Below are 22,818 nucleotides of genomic sequence, written 5' to 3' on the forward strand. Positions count from 1 at the left end.
AGTTGCTGGGGGAAGCCTCTTGAGTTAGGTACCAGTCTAAGCGTATACCAGACTGGGAATAATTTTCCATCCGTGGTCTCTGAGCTGTCCAGCCTCTGGATCCTGGCACTCCATGGATTGTCAGGGGTGGGCTCCCTCTCATGACATGGCTCTAAAGCTGGAGTATTAATAGATAGCACAGAAACTGTGGGAGTGGCCAACCAATGACCAGTCCAGTTTAATGTTTTTTGGAATTCCTGAGTGTGTCTGTTTCTCGTGCCTTTTCTTGCGCTCTTTTCCTTCTGTCCATTTTGTTCTATTCCGATGTTTTAATTTTCATTTTATTCTTGTCACTTAGAAAATAGTTTTTGGCGAGACAGAAAAGGGATGGATCTGTATGAGAGGGAAGTGGGAAGGAGTAGAGGGTGCGGAATCCATTATCAGGATAGGCTATCTGAGGGGAAAAAAAGCTATTTTCAGTAAAAGGAAAAGGTATTCCCTTAGAAAAAAGTGTACCTAAGCCCAAGTGAATTTAATAAATCATACATTACTGAAATACAAATATTAGACTGAAATTCTGACAGTGCTTTTTGCAGTTGAAAATTAGGAAACACCCATTCCAGTGTGCTAATTTGGGGAATGGCTTAGCAGGTACCGACGCCGGAGTAGATGCTTGGTCTCCCTGCCTGTCCTTGGATAGATGAACCTCTTTCTGCCCCCTCTGCCTGTACCTTTGAAGATACCATAGTGTACTTAGAGCAGTACTCCTGAAAGCATGGCAGGATACTTTGGAATGAGAAAATAACATGACATCTCCTCAGTGGAAGAGACATCTTAAGCGTCCCTTCCCAGGTGACCCAAGAGGTGAATGACTACTCCTGTGGAGTATATGACCCCGGATGACCAGGAGTTTTCTGAGATGTGTGGTACAGGGGTGGTATCTTTTCCTTTATTACATCACTAGACCTTTGGAGAGTAAGAATGAAAATGAAATATGAAAGCCGATCACAGAATTGGAAGGTAGAAAAGAAAGACGCATGGACTTGAGTTTGTTTTAGTTGACCTGAGACTTGATACTCATCTTTATGCAAGTGTCTGAATCTGCAATCCCAGTAGGTGCTGATTGTCATTAAAGGCCTTTGGGTTTCTCTGATCTTTTGTTCTGTTCAGAAGGAAAAACTTACTCACTGGTTCTTTACTGTCAGAGGTAGTGCTCTATGTGGTATTGTTTTCTGTGAGGTAGTTCACTGGGCAAGTGCCTGCCTTCCTTTCTTTTCTTCTTGTGTTCAGATTTGACGTATTATCTCCCTTGAACTTCTGGGTTCCTGTGAGCCTCTAGCCTCATCCTCTCTGGTAACTGGCACGACAGGTGTGCCGCCGTGCCCTCAGATGGGGCCTACCAGACGCCAGTGAGGCAGGAGGGTCACTCCCACATGGCCTCATGCTTAAGTTCAGTGACACATAGGTGTCATCTCAAGAATGCTTTGTAGAGGAAAATTGGTATCTTTACTGATATTCCCAGACATTCTGGCTGATGGTTTATGTTTGTTTCAAGTGTGATTTTTGCAGTGTTCTATGTGGTATTGTTTTCTGAAATTACCATGTTTGATAAAATATAGCTTTATACTGAATGTGGTCACCAGTTTTATGATTTTAAACGTCCTTAGGGATGAAAAAAACATTAGTTTACATTTGCTATCACTTACATTGTTTTTGTGTATGTACGTGGGATACTCGTGTGTGTGTGTGTGTGTGTGTGTGTGTTGTGTGTGTGTCCGTGAAATCGTGCATGTGGCATGATGTGGAGGGCAGAGGTTGACCTTCCTCAGTCATGTTTACCTCAGTTGCTGAGACAGGGGCGTTTCTTGAATATAGTGTCATAGGTGAGGCTCAGGGGTTCTTCTGCCTCTGCCGCCTCAGTGCGGGGTTACAGACGCACACCATTGTGCCTTGTCTTGTACATGGTTTCCAGGCGTCTGAACTCAGATACTCAGACTTGCACACACAGCAGGCGTTTTACCAACTTCGCTATCTCCTCCTCTCTGCCCCCTTTTAAGAGACTAGTTCCCCATCCCCAGTCTTACTGCACATCCCAGGCTGCCGTCAGACTCTGATGGTCTCGTCCCAGCCTCCAGAGGGCTGGAATCACCCCTTTTCAGAGCTTCATTTCGTGGTTTTTGGGGCTAATAAAACCAGTGTTTCAGTTTTGAAAAAAACAACAACAACCAGTGATTGTACGTATTTATTTATTTTAAACTCACTTTTATGCGTATGGATGTCTTGCTTGAATATATAATATCTGTGAACCACATGTGTGGCCTGTGCCCTCCGAGGACGGAAGAGGGCGTTATCTTCTACAACTGGAGTTACAGAGAGCTGTGTACCGACTGCCCTTGAGTGTTAGGGATTGGGTCCAGTCCTCTCACACCTGACCCTTCTCTTCGCTCCCCCAAACCTCTGGTTTTGACTAGAGGATATTTTTTTGTTTGTAGCTCCTAAATCACTTCAGACCTAAGAACTGAGTCCTTATGCACACATATAAAGAAGTTTCTCCTAGGTAACTAGACAGATATTAACCGTCCTCTAAGCATACGTAGTTTATTTCGTCTCCATTTGCCTGCTCTCGCCCTCTCTCCCTCCCTCCCCCCACCTCTCTGTGCATGTGTGTGCACACGAGTGCTCTTACGTCACCATCCAGCAGCTCTCTTCCCTAGACTCTTAACTACCTTAATGCTAGTGATTTCAACAAAATTAAGTTCAAATTAAAATAATTTCCACCTGAAGGTTTGAATGCTCAATAGGCTTGATACGCTCAAAACAACTTGCTCTGAAGTTGTTAGTGACAAGCCGTCTTGGAGTAGCTTTGACTCAGTTACTAAGGAGAGCGCTCACGCCTGATTCGCACTGTTGAGACTGAACAGTTCTCGTCCAATACTGTGGGGTTTTCAGGGAACAGTTACAATTTGTCCAGCTTAGGTCACCGTGCTGTGACTGCTCATTCTTGTCCTGTATCGTTTCTTGAGATTCGTTACACCTGTTTTATGATCGCATCCTCTGCTATTAAGTGCAACAGTGGGTTCAGTTTTGAATAATCCCTGTCCTCTTGAAACTTTGGTTTTCTAAATTCCATGTTTTAGATGCAAATTTGCCATCCTTCTCTTGGCTTCATTTCTTTTTGTCATCTGTCATATGGTTCGAAATGTGAAAATATGGTTTGAAAATAGCAAGCTCCTGTATGATTTTAAACTAATAAATACCGAGAATTTAAATTTGGAAGCAACAGAATAGATAGTAGTCACGGCAGGCAGGGTGAGCAAGGAAGCCAGAACACTGGGGAGTCCTCCTTTCCCTTTGTTCTTTGAAGAAGTCCGAGTTAGTCTGTGATCACTTGCAGAATCTATTGCTGTATTAACTTCTGTGGACTTAGACCTGCCGATGGAAGGTAATATATTACAGTGTCAGTTTCCTTGGTAGAGAGTGGAACAGGGAAAAATGTAAACCTCCTTGGCAAGACTGGGCCGGATGGGCCTGCCCAGGATGGACTTGGAGGTCATTGGTATTTCTGTTCATTGCCTTAAATTCTGACACCAGGAGTCCATGTATTTTCAGATAATTCAGGCTGTGTGCTGAGGTAAATTGCCTTTGGTCTCTTGATTCCCAGTAGTCATGTAATCTCTAAATTTAGCACACTAGAATGGGTGTTTCCTGATTTTCAACTATTTTCATGTAGAAAGTCAGTTCATCCTAGTGTGTTAACTGTTTTTCTAGCCTTAGAAAGACTCTTAAGTTTCTGTCCTCTGCTTCGAGGGTATTCTATGGCTTGCATTGATTCTGTGTTTTTCTTAAGCAGTGGGAACGAAACAGACAATGGTACCAAGCATGGATTGCTCATGTTTGCGCAAGGATTGTCATTGTCTTTAGCTGACCGTGTGGGAGAACAGACGGCTGCCAAGATAAAAGAACCCATTTAGGTTATAAGTCACATGGCACTTGAAACTTTTTAATGTCACAGGTCTTGAAGAACTGCCCATATATACCTGGTAAAGCATTGTGAGAACAGGTTATCAATGGACCCTTGGTCACACTATGTATGTATACATATGAAAAGAGTGTGTGTGTATATGTGTGTGTTTGTGTATGTGTGTTTGTGTGTGTGCATGTGTGTGTATGTGTATTATGCACACATGTGGTTCTTGTTCATTTAATATTTTATTTTAGAAGACCGGTAGATAGCCAGAAAATACTAAGCTAAATTAACCTTTGTAGCTTTTAAGAATTTATAACTTTGGACAACGCATGAAGCTGGGATGTTCACTTCTCATCACTCTCTGTCTCCCTAAAAAGTTTGAACAAAAGTAAATGGAGAAATGGAGGAGGCAGGGAATCTCAGTGATAAGAGACTTAAGAGACTGCTACCTGTCATACTGTGGGAGGACTGTATCTGACTTAAACAGGTGGGTGATAGAAAATGGGAAAAGGTCAATGATTGTTTAAACATTAAATAATAAAGCTATTTACTGACTGGTGTTTCAGGGAAGGGATTATCACTTTTCTAAAACAGCAGTATTATTTATAAGGTTTAAGAGTTCAAGCATTACTACCTAATTTCAAGTTTTAGTACCCACTTTAAAAAAAAGCCTAGTATGGTTTTATGAGCTCCTAATCCCAGTTCTAGTGAGGCAGAAACAGGCAGGGCAGATCCCTAGAGCTCACTGGCATTTCAGGCTAGCCTACTGAGCAAGCTCCAGGCCAGCAAGAACTCACCTCCAAAAGTACCCGAAGAATGACCTCCAAGGTTAATCTCACCTTTACACATATTAAGTGATATCTAGGATTTCCTTACATACAACTTGGTATCTAAAAATTTTTATTGTATATACTGTGTGTGTGTGTGTGTGTGTGTGTGTGAGAGAGAGAGAGAGAGAGAGAGAGAGAGAGAGAGAGAGAGAGAGAGAGAAAGAGAGACAGAGACAAAGACAGAGACACACAGAGAGAGGTGGGCAGGCAGAGAGAGAGGCAGGCAGACAGGCAGGCAGAGAGGGGGGGGGGGATTCAGTTTTCTACTGTGTGAGTCCTCAGGATTGAACTCAGTGTGTTAGCCTTGGCAGCAAGCACCTTTACCCACTGAGCCATCTTGTTGTCCCTTAGTGGGGGGAAGGAAGAGGAGGAGGAGGAGGAGGAGGAGGAGGGAGAGGAGGAGGAGGAGGAGATGGTGGTAGTGGTGGGCCTTCTTCTCCTCCTCCTCTTCTTCATCCTCATCGTGTATGTGTGTCTGAATGATGCAGTGCACATGCCATGGTGTACATGTGGAGATCAGAGAAAACTTTGTAGAACCAGTTCTCTTCTGTTGCCTTTACGTGGGTCTGGAGATAGAACTCAGGTTGCCAGGTTTGCACAGCTAATACTCTCATCCATGGGATCATCTTGCTGGCCCATAGTTAGTTATTAAGGCTGAGCAATAGGTAGGCATTTGTTTTTCATTATTTCATACTTTTCAATACCCTGGTCATTTTCATAACAAAAAGTCAAATGATTTAGACTGAATGATATCTGAGGACACACTCATGACTGAAGAGTACAGTGATTGTTACGAAGGCTAATATCAAACTCTAGCATCAGATTGCCGATTAGTATGAAAAAATAAAGTGTGAAGTTAATTCAGGGAGAATTTTGACTCCTGATCTAAAGGAACTAACATTAGCTTGACTGGCAGCAGCACAGTGCTCATGTTTGGTAACATTTTACCTGATGATGACTTGAGAGCACGAGCTAGCAAGAGCAGTGGTATTGCCCCTAAAATGTAAAAGTATCAAAACAGTATAAAAGAGTAACAAACATATCCATTTCTGCCTTTGAAATTTTATACACGTCCAAGCTCTCTCTGCATGGCTGGGCACTCTCTGCAGTTTCCAGGGTCCACTGGGTGTCTTGGGATGTTTCCCCTGGGACTAAGGGAGAACACTGTATTTTTTTTGTAACCCTTGCTATGAATGTGATGATGGCAGGAAATGAGCTTCCTGTAGTAATCCTTCCATTGCCATCTGCACCTGTTCCTTGTTTTTGTATCTCTGGGACAAAATAACTCATAGATGCACTTTAGGGGAGGAAACTTTACTGTAGCTCATGGTTTCAGCCCATCACAGAGGGGAGGGCATGGCAGAGCCGCACACTTCGTGGTGGCAGGAATGTGTGGCGGAGGCTATGCATTTCATGGCAGACCAGAAATCAAAGGCAGAATCCTGAGGACAGACACAGTTTTTAAAGGTCCCTGATGACTGACTTCTTCTGACAAGCAGGTTCCACCTCCCAAAGTTCTACATCCTCCCAAGTCGTGCCACCAGCAAGGGGATGTATCAGGGTCCGTCCACAGTATTTCACAGTTATTAAAGAGACTCAGATAATAAGAAAACAACCTACTAACTTAGTTTGGACTTATTTCCACTCTTTTATTATTAGGTTACTTACTCTCTTGTAAAATGATGACAGATGTTCAGGGACAAGGTTTTTTTTTTTTTTTTTTTTTTTTTGGTCAGAGATTTACAGATTGAAATGTCTTCTAAGTTTAATGTCAATCTTAGGAATGAAAGATTTTGTGGTTGAGGTGATGATGATAGCTGTCATTTACTGAGGTTCTTGTCTATTCTATGCCCTGCGATGGTTTTATTACACACAGTGCTTTTACACTCACTCACATGATTACTTTTTCTGTGTTGAGATTACCAAACTGAAACTCAGTTTAACTCAACTAAATCACACTATTTGTATGTCTCACGGTTAAACATTGAGTTCAGTTGTATTTAGATTAATTTCCCTGATTGTGTATATAGATTTTGAAATTGAACATATTTTTAAAAGTATATATTTATGCATTTCTGCAAAAGGGAAGTTCGTGGCTTAAGATGGCATTTTAAAGAGAAGGAATTAACTAATTTGGATGATTGAAGTTACATTGTTGTTGTATTTAATGGTACAGAGTATGTTTCGGCATAAAATCTTATGTTTTCTAGTCAGCTGGATCTGTTCTGTTTAAAGTGTTTAGAGAGGGCCATTTTAATTCTTCAATTTTTATATTGTTGTGAAATGAATTTGCTCTGGTATTCTTAACACTGTTTGTCCTGAACATAGACCTTGAATTGAAGCACATATCAGTGTCTATGAACCCATGAACTATGAATGACCTCCAATAAGGAAAGGAATTGTTGTTCAGAGTTAATTATCTTAGAACAAGGAACACCTACAAAGATTCAGAGGTGGGTGTGATGATTCCCGTCTTTAATCCCAACACTTGAGAAACAGAGGCAGGAGAATCTCTGAGTTTCCGGTCAGCCTGGTTTATGTATTGAGTTTCAGGCCTGCCAGAGAGCCACACAGTCAGACTCTGAGTCAGTAACCTCCCCTATACCAAAGAGAATTAAAGACATAAATAATGTCACATTAGAATTCATGCTGAGCCCATAGGAAAAGATAGATGTTTATACATTTTATATTCCACTCTGTACACTGTAAGAAAACTTTCAGTTATTGGAAACAGAAGGATCCTGGTGTAACTTTGCCTTGTGTTATAATTATTTGATTCAGTGGTATTACTTAACCCATGCACTGTTCTCATTTGTTGCAGATATTTCATCACACTGTAAACTCACCTATTTTCTGAAAAAAAAAAAATGGTTTCTAGTTGTGGTGAGGCTCAGTCCTTTGCATGCTAGGTAAAGTTCGTTTGTAGAAGGAAGCTCCCATGTTTGAAAGCGATGTCTAATTGACTGGCAGTCAGAGTGATGAATCAGAAAGATTTGACAGAATAGAATGTGCCCAACTCTCATGAGAAGAGAGAGGCCTAAGAAGGAGAGGAGCAGACTGAGAGGAGAAGGAAGGAAGCAGTTTTATTGGGATACAGGTTGAAGGGTGGACAGGTTAGCACAGGTGAAGACAGAATGAGGCAGAGAATGAGGACTCCAGTGGTTAGAACAGAGTACCAGGGTTAGTTTGAGGCCAAGCAGAGCAAAAAAGTCAGAGGTCAAGAGAGAAAACAGGTTGAATCAGTCAGCCAGGAGAGGAGTTTGATCCAGAACAGCTGAGTTCAACCAGTGCAGTTTGAAATTGGGAAAAAACAAAAACCAAAAACCTCTGATATTAGGTCAAAGCTGTCCTTGGAGGTGTACCTGAAGCCTATGGGATAAAGAGCATTGAGATTCTTAAACTGTAGAAAGACCTAATAGGCAGTTTCCAGAATGGCTTTATGTAAGCTAGCTGCCATTGCCTTATGTGTAAAGCCTGTCCACAGTTTACTTTCTCATGTTGAAAGGACGTGCAGGAGGGAGGAAAATCAGCTGTGATGCCAACAAGCAAAAGAAGGATTAGAAGGAAAATTCATTATGATTGGGAATTGTTTAGAAATAAGAGAGAACTAGATCCTGCATGAAATAAGTGTAGAAACGCAGCCGTCTCTTAAGGGACATACACAGAATTTGGGAATTTGCATTGTTTCTTTGCAGGGACAATGTAACCTGTAAGATAAAGTGTAGCTTACTTTCCTGGAGGCAAGGCTATTGTGTCAGTGATGCCCCCAGTGGGAGGTCTGAGCATCTGCGCAGACGCCTTTCTCTGAGTGTGGACCTGTGTGTGCGTCCTACCCTTTGCCTCTGTTTCCCCCCTCTGCCTTCATCGTATTTCTGCTTGCCTGCTCCCATCGAGATCATGAAGCGGCTGCTTCGTCCTCTTAACTGCGTATTGCTCCCGGTGGCTTTTCAGTGCGGTCATCAAGTCATTCAGTGCGGTCAACAGTCAGGTGCTGGTTTGGATGTCCCCTTTGCTCTTATGAAGGAAGCATATTACAGTGGTGTTTCTGCTTATCTCTGTATCTACCTGCGAGACTGCTGGGCCAAAGAGGTCCCTATTGATGGATTTTGCCAAGTCTTCCTGCATAGAGATTTGTACCAGTTTAAACTCTGACCTGCACGCATATTGATTTTCCCTTATCTTTCAGTTTGTTAGGAGCTTTCCACGTTTTTTGAAATTAGAATACAATTACACAATTTTTCCCTTCTTTTCTTCCTTCCAGTCCTTCCTTTGTACCCTCTTGCTCTCTGAAGTTCATGACCTTTTTCTTTAATTGTATACACACACACACACACACACACACACACACACACACACACACACACACAGAGAGAGAGAGAGAGAGAGTTTGGGAGCTCTTCCTAGGAAGCGAGTTCTCCTTCTCCCAGCACCACTTAGGTGCCTGTAGTTCTTTGTTCAGGCTCAGCGTCCCCATGAGGTAGCTCCCATCCACGTTAGGATGTGGCAGTGTCATCCTTGATTAGGTCTCGTACAGGCAGTCATGCTGATGGAACCTCATGGGTCTAGCTTCTCTGACATTTTAGGAGACACGATCTTACGGCAACTTCCCGTTCCTCTGTCTCCTACCCCCTTTGGCCTCCTTCCTGCATTACGAACTCTGCACCTGACTTATGGGAGTTGTGTTGTAGATGGATCCGTTGGTCTGGGTATCATGTGGTTCCTTGTTCTATGTTTTGATTGGCTGTGGTTTTCTATATTGATCTCCATTGTAGAGAGACTTTTTTTTTTTTTTTAAATGAGGGAATGAGACCTACACTTACCTGAGAGGATAAGAATAAATATGGAGAATGTGGTTAGGAGTTAGGCTGGTTTAGTAAAGGTGTGGTTGTAGGTTCCCCTCAAAGATGCATGATTTCACTAGCCCCAGGAGGTAGTTAGGTTTTCAGTACTAGGCATGATTTCTGATTGTCGAGGAGGACTTACGTCCAGTTAGAGAGCTGTGAGTGCTAAGGTGTGTTTGCACTATGGCACTATTAGGAGCAGTGTACCATGCTGGTCATTGTTGAGGTTCATAGACGTCGTAGCTCACAGGGGTTAACGGGTGATTTTCTTCTTTGAACGCTCGCATGGTATCTTCTGGTATTAAAGCTAGTCCTCAGGGAGAAGGTTTTCAGGTCCAGTTGTAATCTTCCAGGTCCTGGGTCTAAAATATGTGGCGTCTTGAGCCGTAGAGAACTACATTCTACTTCTAGGAGGCAACCGAGGGCAGTATCAATACCTTATAGTATTTTGGGAATCTTTTGAATTCCTCTAATCCACCTCTAAGGGTGTTCTCGTGCCCGAGGTAGGGATTTTTGTTGGTCTATGCCTTGTCCCCCCACAGAGTTTCACTGTGGAGCCGTGGACAGCTTGGAACACATAGTGGTCTGTCCGCGTCTGCCTTCTGAGTGCTGGGATTAAGGTGTGTACTTCTGAACCTTACTAAAAATACTTAGAAACCTTGCTGACGAGTCCTCTTCTTATGGAATGAGGTTGTCCTGTAGGTTACTCTGGTTAGTGCCCTTTTTACCAATTTGTCTTCTGCACTATTGAATCTGATTTATATCTAAAGAATTAACCAGCTCTGATACGCTTTTCTTACCTTCTCATTTAACATTTTGGCTGAGTTTATGTTTTGTTATCATTGTTATAGAACATAAACACATTTTCTTCTCTCTTTCCCTCTGCTTGCCCCCCTGCCCCAGCACATGTGTGTACAGATGTGGTCATTACCGTGTTCATGTGTGGAGGCCAGTTTTTGATGTCTGGCTCTTGTTACTGTCCTACCTTAATTTTTGAGACAGAACCCCTTCATTGAAACTGGAGTTTGAAGTTTGGGCTCCACAGAGAAGCCAGGACTTACCTATTTCTGCTCACAGAGCTGGTGTTACTACAGACACGTGTAGTCATATTCATTTTAAAGTTTTTTAAGGAAAAAAATTTTTATGAGTATGGGTGTTTTGCTGGCATGTGTGTTGGTATGCCATGTGAGTAACTTGGTGCCCAAGGAGGTCAGAGAGGGCATCAGAACGCTGTCTGCTTCCGTGTGGGTCTGGGAATTGAAACTGGGTCCTCCGTTAGCGTAGTCAGTACCGTCAATTGTTAGTCATGTCTTCAGCCCCACAGGCGGTTTCGTATGTGGGTTCTGGGGAATCCAATCTTAGGTCTTTATATTTCTGTAGCAGGCATTTTCTCCACCCCCCCTGGGGGGGGCTGGGGACCGAACCCAGGACCTTGCGCTTCCTAGGCAAGTGCTCTACCACTGAGCCAAATCCCCAACCCCGGTAGAAGGCATTTTATCTACTGAACCATCTCAAGCTGGATATAAGTATTTTTATATAATAAGGCTTACCTGTGTCACATGACTTTTATGGCTTTATAAACATCGTTCGAACTCTGATTCAATTGCACTGAGGACTTTTCTACTGTAAGATAGCTGCAAGGGGCTTTCCCTGGTGTTCTGGGATTAATTCCTAGATTTAAATCCTTGGTTTCTTGGGCACTTATTTTAATGTACAGAATTGAGGAAGAAATTTAACTCACATCCACGGGATCTTCGTTAGATGATAAGAAGTGTTTGTTAGCCTGGTTACAGAGATTGAAGTTTACTAGGGTTTGTCCCAGGCAGAAACTTGAATACTTTGCAAGTTGTTTTTATGTAAAACGTCAGGGAAAATTTCCAGATCCCTACTGTTAGAAACAATTGGTTTTCTAAACCTGTTTTCAGATTTGCCAGCAAATTGCAGTTTCTAGCAGGAGTCTAACCCTCTGTCAGTTTTCAAAGCTGCAGGATTAAATCAGCACGCACTCCAGAAGTTTTGGGAAGGAAAAGGTATTGTGTAAGCCAAGTCACCAGAAGTTCGTTTCCCATGCTTTCAAGTGAGAGAACTCAAGCGTGTCGCTTGGTTGATGTGCTGTGGGCCTTTGCTTTTCTTATTTATATTTATTTATTTGTTTGTTTGTTCACTCACTCACTCACTCTGTGTGGACCTGGGCTCCATATTTTCTGCTGCTGGGAAGAAGACTAGAACCCAGGACTGCAGGACACATCTGGGGTTGGTGAAGGCTGTTGTGTTGTGTACGGTGTCATTCAGACCTACTTCCTAGTAAGCTGTTTTACCATCAGCATGGTAAGCGTGTAAATGTGTAAAAGTGTTTTTATGTTTTAATTTCCTACAGTAATTGTCAATGCCTTTCAACTTTTGACACATTTTTTTTCCCCCTCTGTCTCACTTTGGCAACCTGAGCAAAAGTTACCTCTGAGAGGAAGGAAAGATGTGTAAAATAAGCAGGCGGGAAGTGTGGCAGGTCCCTAGACAATGCATATCTTCCGCACTAATCGTGATCGTCCCTAGCCCTGAGGTGTGTAACTGCTTGGCATGGTGCTGAGCACAGGGCACTGGTGTGTGTGCTCACCCTTTCTAGTTTGCTGCTTGTCCTTTAAGAGGCCGAGATACAAACAGGAGCCTGCTTTTTGAAAATACCCATTACCTGGAAACTTGAGATAAGAAAAATAGTTATTAAAAGTGGATAATTAGCGAAAGATCACCCTGATTAGGGCCCTGGTTTTATAATGTAGGTCATGGAGCCCGCGGCAGTGGGAGGGTCTAAGGTGTGACAGGTGCCCAGTCATATGCAGTGAGTGTGCACCTGGGGTTTCCTGTCTGTCGTCCCAACTGCAATGAAACCAGCATCCTCACCTGTCATTGGTATGGCAGCCACGCTCCCGAGTGCGCATCAGTAGAGCTAACCCACCCGGACGCCGTGCCGTGTCCCATGCCCTGAGGATCTCACAAGACGAGATGGAGACAGAAAGTGAGAATGGCTCTGTGGGGGATGACAGTGTGTTTTGGCTGGATTCTGAAGGTACAACCCAGCTGACCGATGGGGAAGAGGAAGAAAGGGAAGAGAGTTTCAGGTAAAACGGAGTTCTCGTCTTCTCCGCCCTTTGTCCATCTGATCTCTCCTCCTCTTCTGTCCTCTCTGTTTCAGTCCTTTTCTCAGTAAGACTTCTCTCCGGGCGGAAGAGGACGGCTTTTCATTGGCTGTAGCATTCTTCATTCCACGACTTGCGCTGAGCTTGTAAAATGTATTTTCAATTGCTTGTTCCAACACCAGGAAGAGAAGGCGTTGGACAGGTTTTGTACTAGCATTTCAGGAATTTCAAGTAGAGACGTATAATGGACTGCTACCCTTTTCTGTGTCTGATTCTTATCTTAGATTTGATCTGAATTTGCATCTAAAGGTTATTTCACCGTTTCCTTGGAATGTGTTCTGAAATGTGTATGTGTGGGTAGCCATCTGCATTTCTGCATATGTATAAAGCATTTGATTAAATTTAAATCAGTTATTTTTGTGGCTTTGAATCTCATTTTTTACCCACTTTTCCTATCCCCAAGTCTTTTGGGCTTTGGAATGTTGGGCACCAATTTAATACTTGGAAGTTTTTAAGAGGATGCCTCCTAGTTCAGAGTTCTGTGACTTCTCTTAAAGAGATCTGTTTGCAGGAGGAAACTGACGACAGTATTTAGTTCTGTTGTATTGTTACAGAATGTAGGAAGCCTTTTCTGTTTCATTCAGGGCTAGGCACTTAACACAGTTGCAGACAGTTTAAAAAATCTTTATGCTGGACGGTGGTGGCTCACAACTTTAATCCTAGCACTGGAGGCAGAGGTAGGGGAAATCTCTATAGGTTTGAAGCCAGCCTGGTCTACAGAGTGAGTTTCAGGACAGCCAGGAGTACACAGAGAAGGCCTGTCTCAAAAAAAACCAGAACAACAAACCAAATCTCAGTGCAATTTGAAGCTCGAACTACATATACCCACTACTACCCACATAGTCAGTTATATATCTTGGTAATTTTACCGGAGTCCTTAGGCAGGTGGACATATCATTTGATCAGATACAATCTTAATGTGTAATATTCAAGACAAGTAGTTATACACCCCAACCCCTGTGTGTGTGTCTCCCAGGTTAGAGGATTTCTTTATTTAGAATTTATTTTAAAGTCTCAGTTAAGGAGTGGAGTGATTGAGTATTAGGAGCTCTTGGTAGATCATACTGAATTTGTTACTTAAGGGTTAAAACAAATGAGAAGTTTATTTTAAAAGTTGAGATTATTCAAATGAACATTTATTAGCATATCATTCTTTTTTGTTTCTTTTTTTTCCTCCCATAATTTCATTTATCTTTCCAGATTTGCATAAGCCTCATCTCTGTTGAGGTATGCTGATGTTACACATACCCACTGCTCTTATCATGGCCTTCGTGTCTTCCTTACCAGTCTATGTTTTGTTCGGTGTGCATTAAAACTGACCCGATTACAATTGTGTTAGTTACTTTGTGGTATTTGTCAAAGGAAGAAACAACTTGTGCTTGACTTTGTTGCTATTTTATAGCATGTTCGATACTGTAATCTTAGATTCATTCTTAAGCAGTGGGAGTCTTCCGTAAGATTTTTCTCTTGACATTTAAAAGCAGATACGTAAGGCAGAGCCCTACCTAATCTTGAGGAGTACTGACGGCACCGTCATTCTGAGAAACCGAGCCATTTGTAGGCATTGTCTTAGCAAACTATGAAACCATACAGAGTTCGTTCCCGTTTACAATTATTTATTCTATCTGAATGTCACCTCGAATCTTCCAAAGCGGATGTGCCCTTGGGATTTTATTTACAAATTGCAGACAGAGATGTGGGTAAGGCCCCACTTCACATAGTGCTTCTCACCCTATTCATCAGGAAGGCATGAGGAAACAAGGCGGCACAGGCTTTCTCAACATCCTCGGCGTGTTCCTGCTGAAACGCCAGGCACAAAAATGCATGTGGGTGTGGAAGGTGAAGGGTTGGATAAAAATGCAGCTCTGACTTTGGAGAACTGAGTAATGGAGTCTGTGCTGTATGAGTGTTGTCTTCAAAATCAGTTTTGTAATTAAATGTATAACCAAGTTTTAATTTGTTTCTTTAAAATTTGTGCTAATTCACCTAAAGCCAAACTGCTGTCTTGGTTACAACCCCCATCTGTGTTTGTCTGTCTTTGTCTCTTTCTGTCTGTCTCCTAAAAAGATGAGGGGGAAAAGATTGTGATTAACTCCCCCCGCCCCGGTCAGGTGTAGCATCTAAGTTAGATGTTAAATTTACTCTTAAAAGAATGGCATCATGTCTCTTGAGGGGTCCTGAATGGACGAGCTAATCTTAACTAAAATGTGGGTACCTGGGGGATCCAGCCACTATCTGTGTTAGGGAAGGTATTGCACTCCAAGAGAGGAGCAAATGTTTGTCAGCTTTTGCAATAGCCTTTATTTTTGGACCTGTTGGGAGGAGGCAAGCTTTTTCTGATAGCACTTGTGGGGTCTGCTCAGTCTCCATGGCGTCCGATCAGAGGGTCACTGACTCAGGTCTCTGCCCCTCTGATTTCTCATCTGTACTGTGTGTGCACTTAATATTGTGTGCTGTATTTGCCTTGCCACCCTCTGCAGTGGTCCTTAGAGTCCTTAAAATAGGATAGTCTTTAGTTATAAACATTTCTATATAAAGAATGATCTTTAGGTCATTAAAAGAACCCTTCTGTAAATGGGAAGGGAACTACAACCCAGAAGAAGAAAATGTAAATGTTTAGACCTGTCAGGAAAGAGAAACTTTATTTAGGAGTTGTTATATGAAGTATATTGGCTAAATATGTTACATAAAGTATGTCTGTTAACTGCATAAAAGTCTATAAGATATATTTTTAAATTTTTTTAGCTGTGGATTTGACTTGGATCTAATTAGCCCATGTTATCTATCATGAAAGATTGGAGCCCAAGTGTAATGACTGAAAGACTTCCATAGGAGAAAATACTTGTGAGAGACCTGGTGCTCTCCGCTACTCTCTACTTAGGCAGTAACTTTCCTGAAGCACTACCCTTTCAAAATTTCTTGGAGGTGTTTGTCTGCATCAGTGACATTCAGATGCCTTACTAACACTAAAGTGGAGCCATGAACCTACTGTTTTGAGCCTCCCTCTCCAAGATGTGAGTTCTAGAGGACTTAGAAATAGACTCTAGATTGTTGGACTTTGGAACTTGAAATGTCTGTAACAGACTCTTAGCTGGGTGTGGAGGCACAGGCCTGTCATAATGCGACCATTTGAGAGACCACGGCAAGAGGGCTCTGAGGTAGGAGCCTATGTTGTCCTGTCTCAAGAAGTTTTTCTTTGTTTTGTTTTTCTAGGTTTAATCTCTCTCTAATTTTACTTTACTGGCAGGTAGACAACCTGGCAGGTAGGCATACAATTTGAAACAGTTTCAGTAATGTCAGAGTATATAATTAACCTCTTAAACCTTATATACCTTTAACCTACAGATGATGCCTGAGTCTCTCAAGCACCTTTACTTGTATCTGCATTCCAGAGCTTTGATTTTTAAATGAGAGAGAGAGAGAGAGAGAGAGAGAGAGAGAGAGAGAGACCCTTCTTACTCTACTTGAAGAGAATAATCTGGTGAACACACCTTAATGGGGGGCAGGGGGAAGGTGCTCTCTATTGGTTTTAAGCGTATGAAACGTTTTTCAAGTGCTTGCCTGGTTTGTTGGTGGCTTTCTCCCATCTCTTCTTTGCTTGGAATGATGCTGTATTCAGCAGACCTGGGCACTGGTGTTTCAGGTCTTGAATGGGTTTACTTTTGTTTTACATTAGAATGGTTTACTTTAAGGGCTAGAAGATACTTCACAACTCCCCGTTTCTATTATTCTTGACTTATTGTTTTCTGAAGTTCTTGATTTTGAGATTTAGCAGTCGGTTTTTATAAACTTGGAGGGACAGAGAGAAAATACTTAAAGTTAACCATTAGTGGATTTATAATGCCACATACATTCATGTTCATTGCATACTATACAACTTTATATGGCTTCTCACTCTTAATGTCTTCTATAAAAGCCCAAATGTGTGTATCTTACAAGAAAGAGCTATCTTACTGCTTTGGGGCTTAGTTTGGTCCTCAAAATATCCATCTACTATTAAGTATAGCCTACAACCTTTCCTGAGAATTCTCTTATCAGTGTTAAAATAATAACCATGAGAGTCTGAAGTAAGCATTCCTAATCTCAGAAAATCGTATGCAGTGTTGGAACTTAGTCATTATTCAGTCATTATGATTTGCGAAGTAAACTCTGTTCTTACCTCAAGACATGCTAGTGCAAATCTTTCTTGGTATTTCAACAATTAAGCCCTTTGGGTTGGTGCCCAAGGTGAGCTTTTCATAGGAAAGGCATATGTTTGGCTGCATAAGGTTTTTTGATGTTCAAAAGGCCTTAGTGCTGTAAATAGTTTAAAAGTTCTTGATTTATTAAGTTGCTTATTTAAAGTTAAAAAATTATGCTAGCATGTGGGTCAGTGTTAAAATGCTTGTCTCATAAGCCCAGATCTAGGTTTATTACTAGTATTTGTGCCTAGGAGGTCACACGCACACAGACACACAGACACACAGACACACAGACACACACAGACACACACACACACACACACACACACCCTTTTAGAAAAAAAGCTAAGATTTTCCCTATTGCATTCCTTGCCAATTCCAACTTTTTCAGTTAGTTACACTTTTATACTTACTAAATTATCTCTCTCATACTTAAACTTTTACTCAGGAGTGCAAACAAAGCCAACCTTTTGTTTTTAAAGTGGAACACGCCTTTTATCCCAGCATCAAGGTGACCTCTGAGTTTCAGGGCAGTTCTACATAGTGAGGTCCAGGCTAGTCCTGGCTACATAGACTGTGCCTCAAGATAAAGTAAGCTTGACCAGACAGTTGAGCCTTCCTAGACAAGCTCCGCTTCTCACTTGATTTCTTTCCAACCGTTCCTTTTCTTTTCTGTGTTCTCATTTAGTTATAATTATTTGAAGTAAATGTATTTCTTCTACCTAACTGTTCTGTGTTTTCTATGTTGGCTCTCTTTTTTTCTCCTCTTCCCTACTTGGTAGGGAAAACTCTGTAGGAAACTTTTGCTTTTTGTTCTTTCAGTCTCATTTCTGCCTCAGATGAGACTTTGATTTACCAATCAGGACTTTTGATAAACCTGAAATTGATCGATCTGATAATGTCAGCCATGTGACTTTTTAAGCGAAGGATTCGTTTCCTTCACTTAATGAGTTTTCACAGGCTGGGACAAGGCATCTGTCTCTCGGAATACATGTAGTCTTAGAATACAAGGCACAGTGGGAAGGCTCCCCTTCTGCCCCAGCCTCTGTAGGCCTTTAGTAGGCAAAGTCCCTGAGCACCTGGTGCTCACCATGGTGGATTTCTAGGGATGTGAATGGCTAGAAAGTGGATCTTCTAGGAAAACTGGTCTGCTGTATCTAAGATGACTGATGTGGCAACATGTGACAGTTTTCCTGTTTGTAAGGTAGCTAATCATAGCGTATGAGACTATCAAACACCAGCAAGTTAGAAGATACAATTTAAGGAAAAAATTAAATTAAAAAAGATACCCTAAATTAGCCTAACGAAGACCTTTAAGACCTATTTAAAACGACGACAAAATCAACAGCATAACACAAAGCTTTACTGAAGATCATAAAAGAAGCCAGGAAAATGATTAAGAATACACTTTGCTCAGAATAAAAGTATATAATACCATAAAGGTGTCAGTTCACTCTAATTTTGTGCATTCAGTATAATAAAGGGCTTAAAAATAGGCGGATCAATGTTGAAGTAAATTGAGTTGGGCGGAGTAACTTAGCTATGGGGATGATTTGGGTTTTTCAAGACAGGGTTTCTCTGCCTAGCCCTAGCTGTCCTGGGATTCATTATGTAGACCAGGCTGGCCTCGACCTCAAAGAAATCCACCTACCTCTGCCTCTCTGTGCTGGGATTGAAGATGTGATTTAGGGGAGAGAAAATGGTAGATGATTTGGGTGACTGAACATTATGGAATAACGCCTCAGTAGTTGAATCCTGTGGTGCTGAGCTGTAAAGCACTGGCGTACTGAGATAGGGTGAGGAGCCTATAGACACGCACACAGTCACAGAGAGATTTAGACATGGTACAGAGGGCTGCCCCAAGCCACTGGGGCACACGATCTATTCGGTAATGGGGTATGAGGATGCAGAATTTTTGTTGCTAAAACTGTAATGACTACTAAAATTAAATATTGGCATTTTCAGTTGGAAGTGTTCAAAAGCTGACATCCACTAGCTTTAGAAAAGTCTACGTGCCATTTTGAACAATCCAGTTATCTGCATTAGTATTAGAAGTTTTGTTTTTAAATTTCTTGGGAATTTTGGGTAGCTCAGATTTAATCTATATGAACTAACATTATTTAATCTATATGAACTAACGAGGACAGAGCTCCTGTATATTTTGAAGTACTGATTTATTTTTAGTTTATGCGTATAGGTATTTTGCCTGGAAATATGTCTGTGAGCCCCATGTTTTCAGTGCCTGAGAGGTCAGATTCCCTGGAACTGGAATTACAAAATATTGTTATCTGCCATGGGGATCCTGGGAACTGAACCTGGATCTTCTGGAATATGCTTACTATATTATACTCCAGGATGTCAGGTTGTAGCTTTTCTCAGATGTAAGTGTACAGGATACCAGAGACCTCACAGCCTAATGTTTACTACTCCAGCCACATTGAAAGCAACAGAGAAGCTCAGATTCACTATAGGCTGTCTCTCAGAGCTGTTCTTACGAGTGGAAGAGAAGCATATCCTTGTCCATATAGACAAAACCTGACTGAAAATCCAAAGTTACCCATTGTCTCTGACAGGACAGTTGTCCTATTCCTTGTACTCTCTTGTCTTCAGAACACCAGAAAATGGTGAGCCCCAGGCAGGCTCTGGTTCCCATAAGCACTAGTGGAGAGTAACTTACTGGTTCAGCTGTAGTAGATTGAGGGCCAAACTTGGTGAAGGATCAGAGATAAATGATTGAGAGAAAGAGAAGAGAAAGATAAAATGCTGCTACTGCTTGGGATTTATTCACAGGACCAAGAAGATATATTTGTGTCAGAGTAGTCTCTGAGATGCTGGGCAATGTAATATAGTATTTATCTCCAGAAGAGAATCTACCTGGACCTCTTTTGAAACTCATAACTGCCGTGTGTGCATTTTCAGAAGTCGGAAGCAGGAGTCTGGTACAGATAGAGTATGTTTTAAAATTTAAAGAGTTTTTCTCAGGAGAAGCAGCAAGGCAGTTGAGTAGACAGCTTTTCTGTTTAAGAAACTGTCTTAGTCAGGGTTCTTATTCCTGCACAAATACCGTGACCAAGAAGCAAGTTGGGGAGGAAAGGTTTGTTCAGCTTACACTTCCACACTGCTGTTCATCACCAAAGGAAGTCAGGACTGGAACTCATGCAGGTCAGGAAACACGGGGAAGCCAGTTCCTCCGGAGAGTGGTTATAAGCTACATGGAGTTGAGGAAGAACAAAGGAACAGGAGTGGGAACAGCACCAGGCTTCTCATGGCCACAGGTCTGTGTACCTGTCTTAGTCAGGGTTTCTATTCCTGCACAAAGATCATGACCAAGAAGCAAGTTGGGGAGGAAAGGGTTTATTCAGCTTACACTTCCACATTGCTATTCATCACCAAAGGAAGTCAGGACTGGAACTCAAGCAGATCAGGAGGCAGGAGCTGATGCAGAGGCCGTGGAGGGATGTTACTTACTGGCTTGCTTCCCCTGCCTTGCTCAGCTTGCTCTCTTATAGAACCCAAGACCAGCCCAGGGATGGCACCACCCACAATGGGCTGGGTCCTCCCACCTTGACCACTGGTTGAGAAAATGCCTTACAGCTGGGTCTCATGGAGGCTTTTTCCACAACTGAGGCTCCTTTCTCTGTGATAACTCCAGCTTGTGTCAAGTTGACACACAAACTAGCCAGGACAGGGACTTTCTCATTTTGTTTGAATACACAGGTTCAAGACTGAGGACACATTGCCGAAACTTGTGAAAAATAGCTTTGGGTTTTTTATGTTCATAGTTTAAAATGCTTAACACTGGGATGTTCTGTTAGAGGTGGGGCTGTACTCAAGCATGTGGAGAGCAAAACTTGTTCATTATCATTAACAGAACAAGAGTCTGTGTAATATGTAGAAGCTGATTATTATGAGACACAAACTACATAAACACACTTTATAGCTATTAATGCTACTATTTATTAGTCGGCCTTCATTTTATACTTTCATTCCAATATAACGTACATATAGAGAAGTCTACAGCTTAGTCCATTCTTTCTGTCTCTCTGTCTCTGTCTCTGTCTCTGTCTCTGTCTGCCTGCCTCTCTCTCTCTCTCTCTCTCTCTCTCTCTCTCTCTCTCTCTCTCTCTCACACACACACACACACACACACACACACACCCCAATCAAGATAACTCTTCTAGCATTCCACAGATTTTCCTATCCCTCCTTTATTTATCTTTACGTGGGTCATTGTGCATGAGTTGTGTTGCTTCTTTAACTTCATCTGAGTGGAATCATGTAACGGATAATGGATGATGGCTTTTGTTGCTGAACATTTGTGGAATTTATTGATTTGTGGCAAGTGGCAATGCTGATTCTCACTTTGTAGTAGCCTATTTTATGAAGTATAGTAAAAATGTGTGTTGGTTACATTTTGGACTTACATGATTGTAAACACAGTATTGCATATAAATATCCCAGATTTTTACATCGTGGCCACATAACCAAGAGTCCGGCTACATTATTTTATAATTATACATTGTAGAGCCTTTCATATTTATTATCTGTGTGCATGTCAAATGATTACAATCTCGCTTCTTTTTCTAATCTTATATTATTTTTCCTTCTGTATATCTGAAAAAAGGCAACAGCAATTGCATAGGACCTTATATATGCCAGAGACAAGTCTTTCCCAGTCTTCTCAGGAAAGCATTTCTAATTCACCGTTAAGGGTTGTGTTAGCCGTGTTCTTTAAAATAGTCTTCCTTTGAAACTTATGGTGGGCACTAAATGTTAGTTGTCGGAATCGTATGTGACCCTGTCTTTCCGAGTGTGGTCAGTTTTATGGATACGTTGTAGACTTTAAGCTAGTTTACATGTACACATGCACACACGCACACATGCACATGCATTTTCACAGTTCGTTTTAGAGCTGTGTTTACAGTATCTCTTCTCTCACCTCTTTTTCTTGTAATGTCTTTTTGTCAGTGTTTGTTGTATAAGCTTTAAGACTTGGCTGGCTCACTGAGTGGGCTGAGAGGTGTTTATTCTTATAGTCTGGAAGGATACATGTATGCAAGAATGTTACTATTCATTCTTTCAGAGCTGGGAATAATGAGTGCACCAGTGAGTCTCCACAGGTTCCTCATCCGCTTAACTGTCATCCCAGCTGTAAGACTGTTTTTCTGTTTTAGTCTTTTTTTTCTAAGTGTTGGGGAATAGTATGCTTCGGGGGATAGAATTCCTCATTTAAATTAGACTCTAATTACGTTGAAATAGGATTGTTTACAATGTTCGCAGAGTCTTTCTATTGCCCATTTGCGTCCCAGTTCCGGGTAGCTCCCTTTTTGTTGTTCAGTGTGTTCTCAGTCCCTCTGCCTCTCCATCTGTCTTCTGAGCTAGGTTTCCAGATATTGAAGAATTAACTTCTTTCTCATTTGCTTCTCTTTGTATATGTGATTTATTCTTAACACCCGCCCCCCTCCACTTCCTGAGTCTGATTTGTTTAGTCCCACCTCAAAGTTGCTTTGTAGCTAAGGATGAGTATACAGGTCTGATCATTCTAGCAGAAGCAACATAAGGCATGAACCTTACGTTGGCTCATAGTTCAAGGGTACAGAGTTCATGGCAGGAGAGAGAAGTCATGAAGCAAGAGCTTAAGGTGGCTGTCATATTGCATCTGCAGTCAGGGGTGCGGGTGCTTAGCACGCTTTCTCCTTTTTAGCAGGTGACACCTCAGTCCGTAGAATGACACTGCCCATTTTTAAGATGGTCACCACTCAGGTAACCCGGTTTAGAAACTCCCTCACAGACATGCCCAGAGGTTCTTTTTTATGTTTTTATACT

The 22,818-nt window shown here is 41.8% G+C and overlaps 1 protein-coding gene across 11 annotated transcripts in view; it reads left to right on the top strand.

Annotated features, from left to right (window-relative positions):
• Positions 1–22,818, top strand: part of Arhgap32 (Rho GTPase activating protein 32) — a 260,593-nt gene that overhangs the window by 93,995 nt on the left and 143,780 nt on the right. For 3 of the 11 annotated variants that reach the window (XM_063265402.1, XM_017595996.3, XM_008766074.4), the window contains exon 1: positions 5,251–12,733. The exons of the other annotated variants lie outside the window; for them this stretch is intronic. In XM_063265402.1, the coding sequence (XP_063121472.1) occupies positions 12,618–12,733 (116 nt within the window). In that variant the 5' untranslated portion in view covers positions 5,251–12,617. Of the gene's footprint in view, positions 1–5,250; positions 12,734–22,818 lie in introns of those variants that run through there. 11 annotated transcript variants of the gene reach the window in all.

Source organism: Rattus norvegicus, chromosome 8 (genome assembly GCF_036323735.1).
Source record: "Rattus norvegicus strain BN/NHsdMcwi chromosome 8, GRCr8, whole genome shotgun sequence".
In the NCBI taxonomy this organism is placed as follows: Eukaryota; Metazoa; Chordata; class Mammalia; order Rodentia; family Muridae; genus Rattus; species Rattus norvegicus.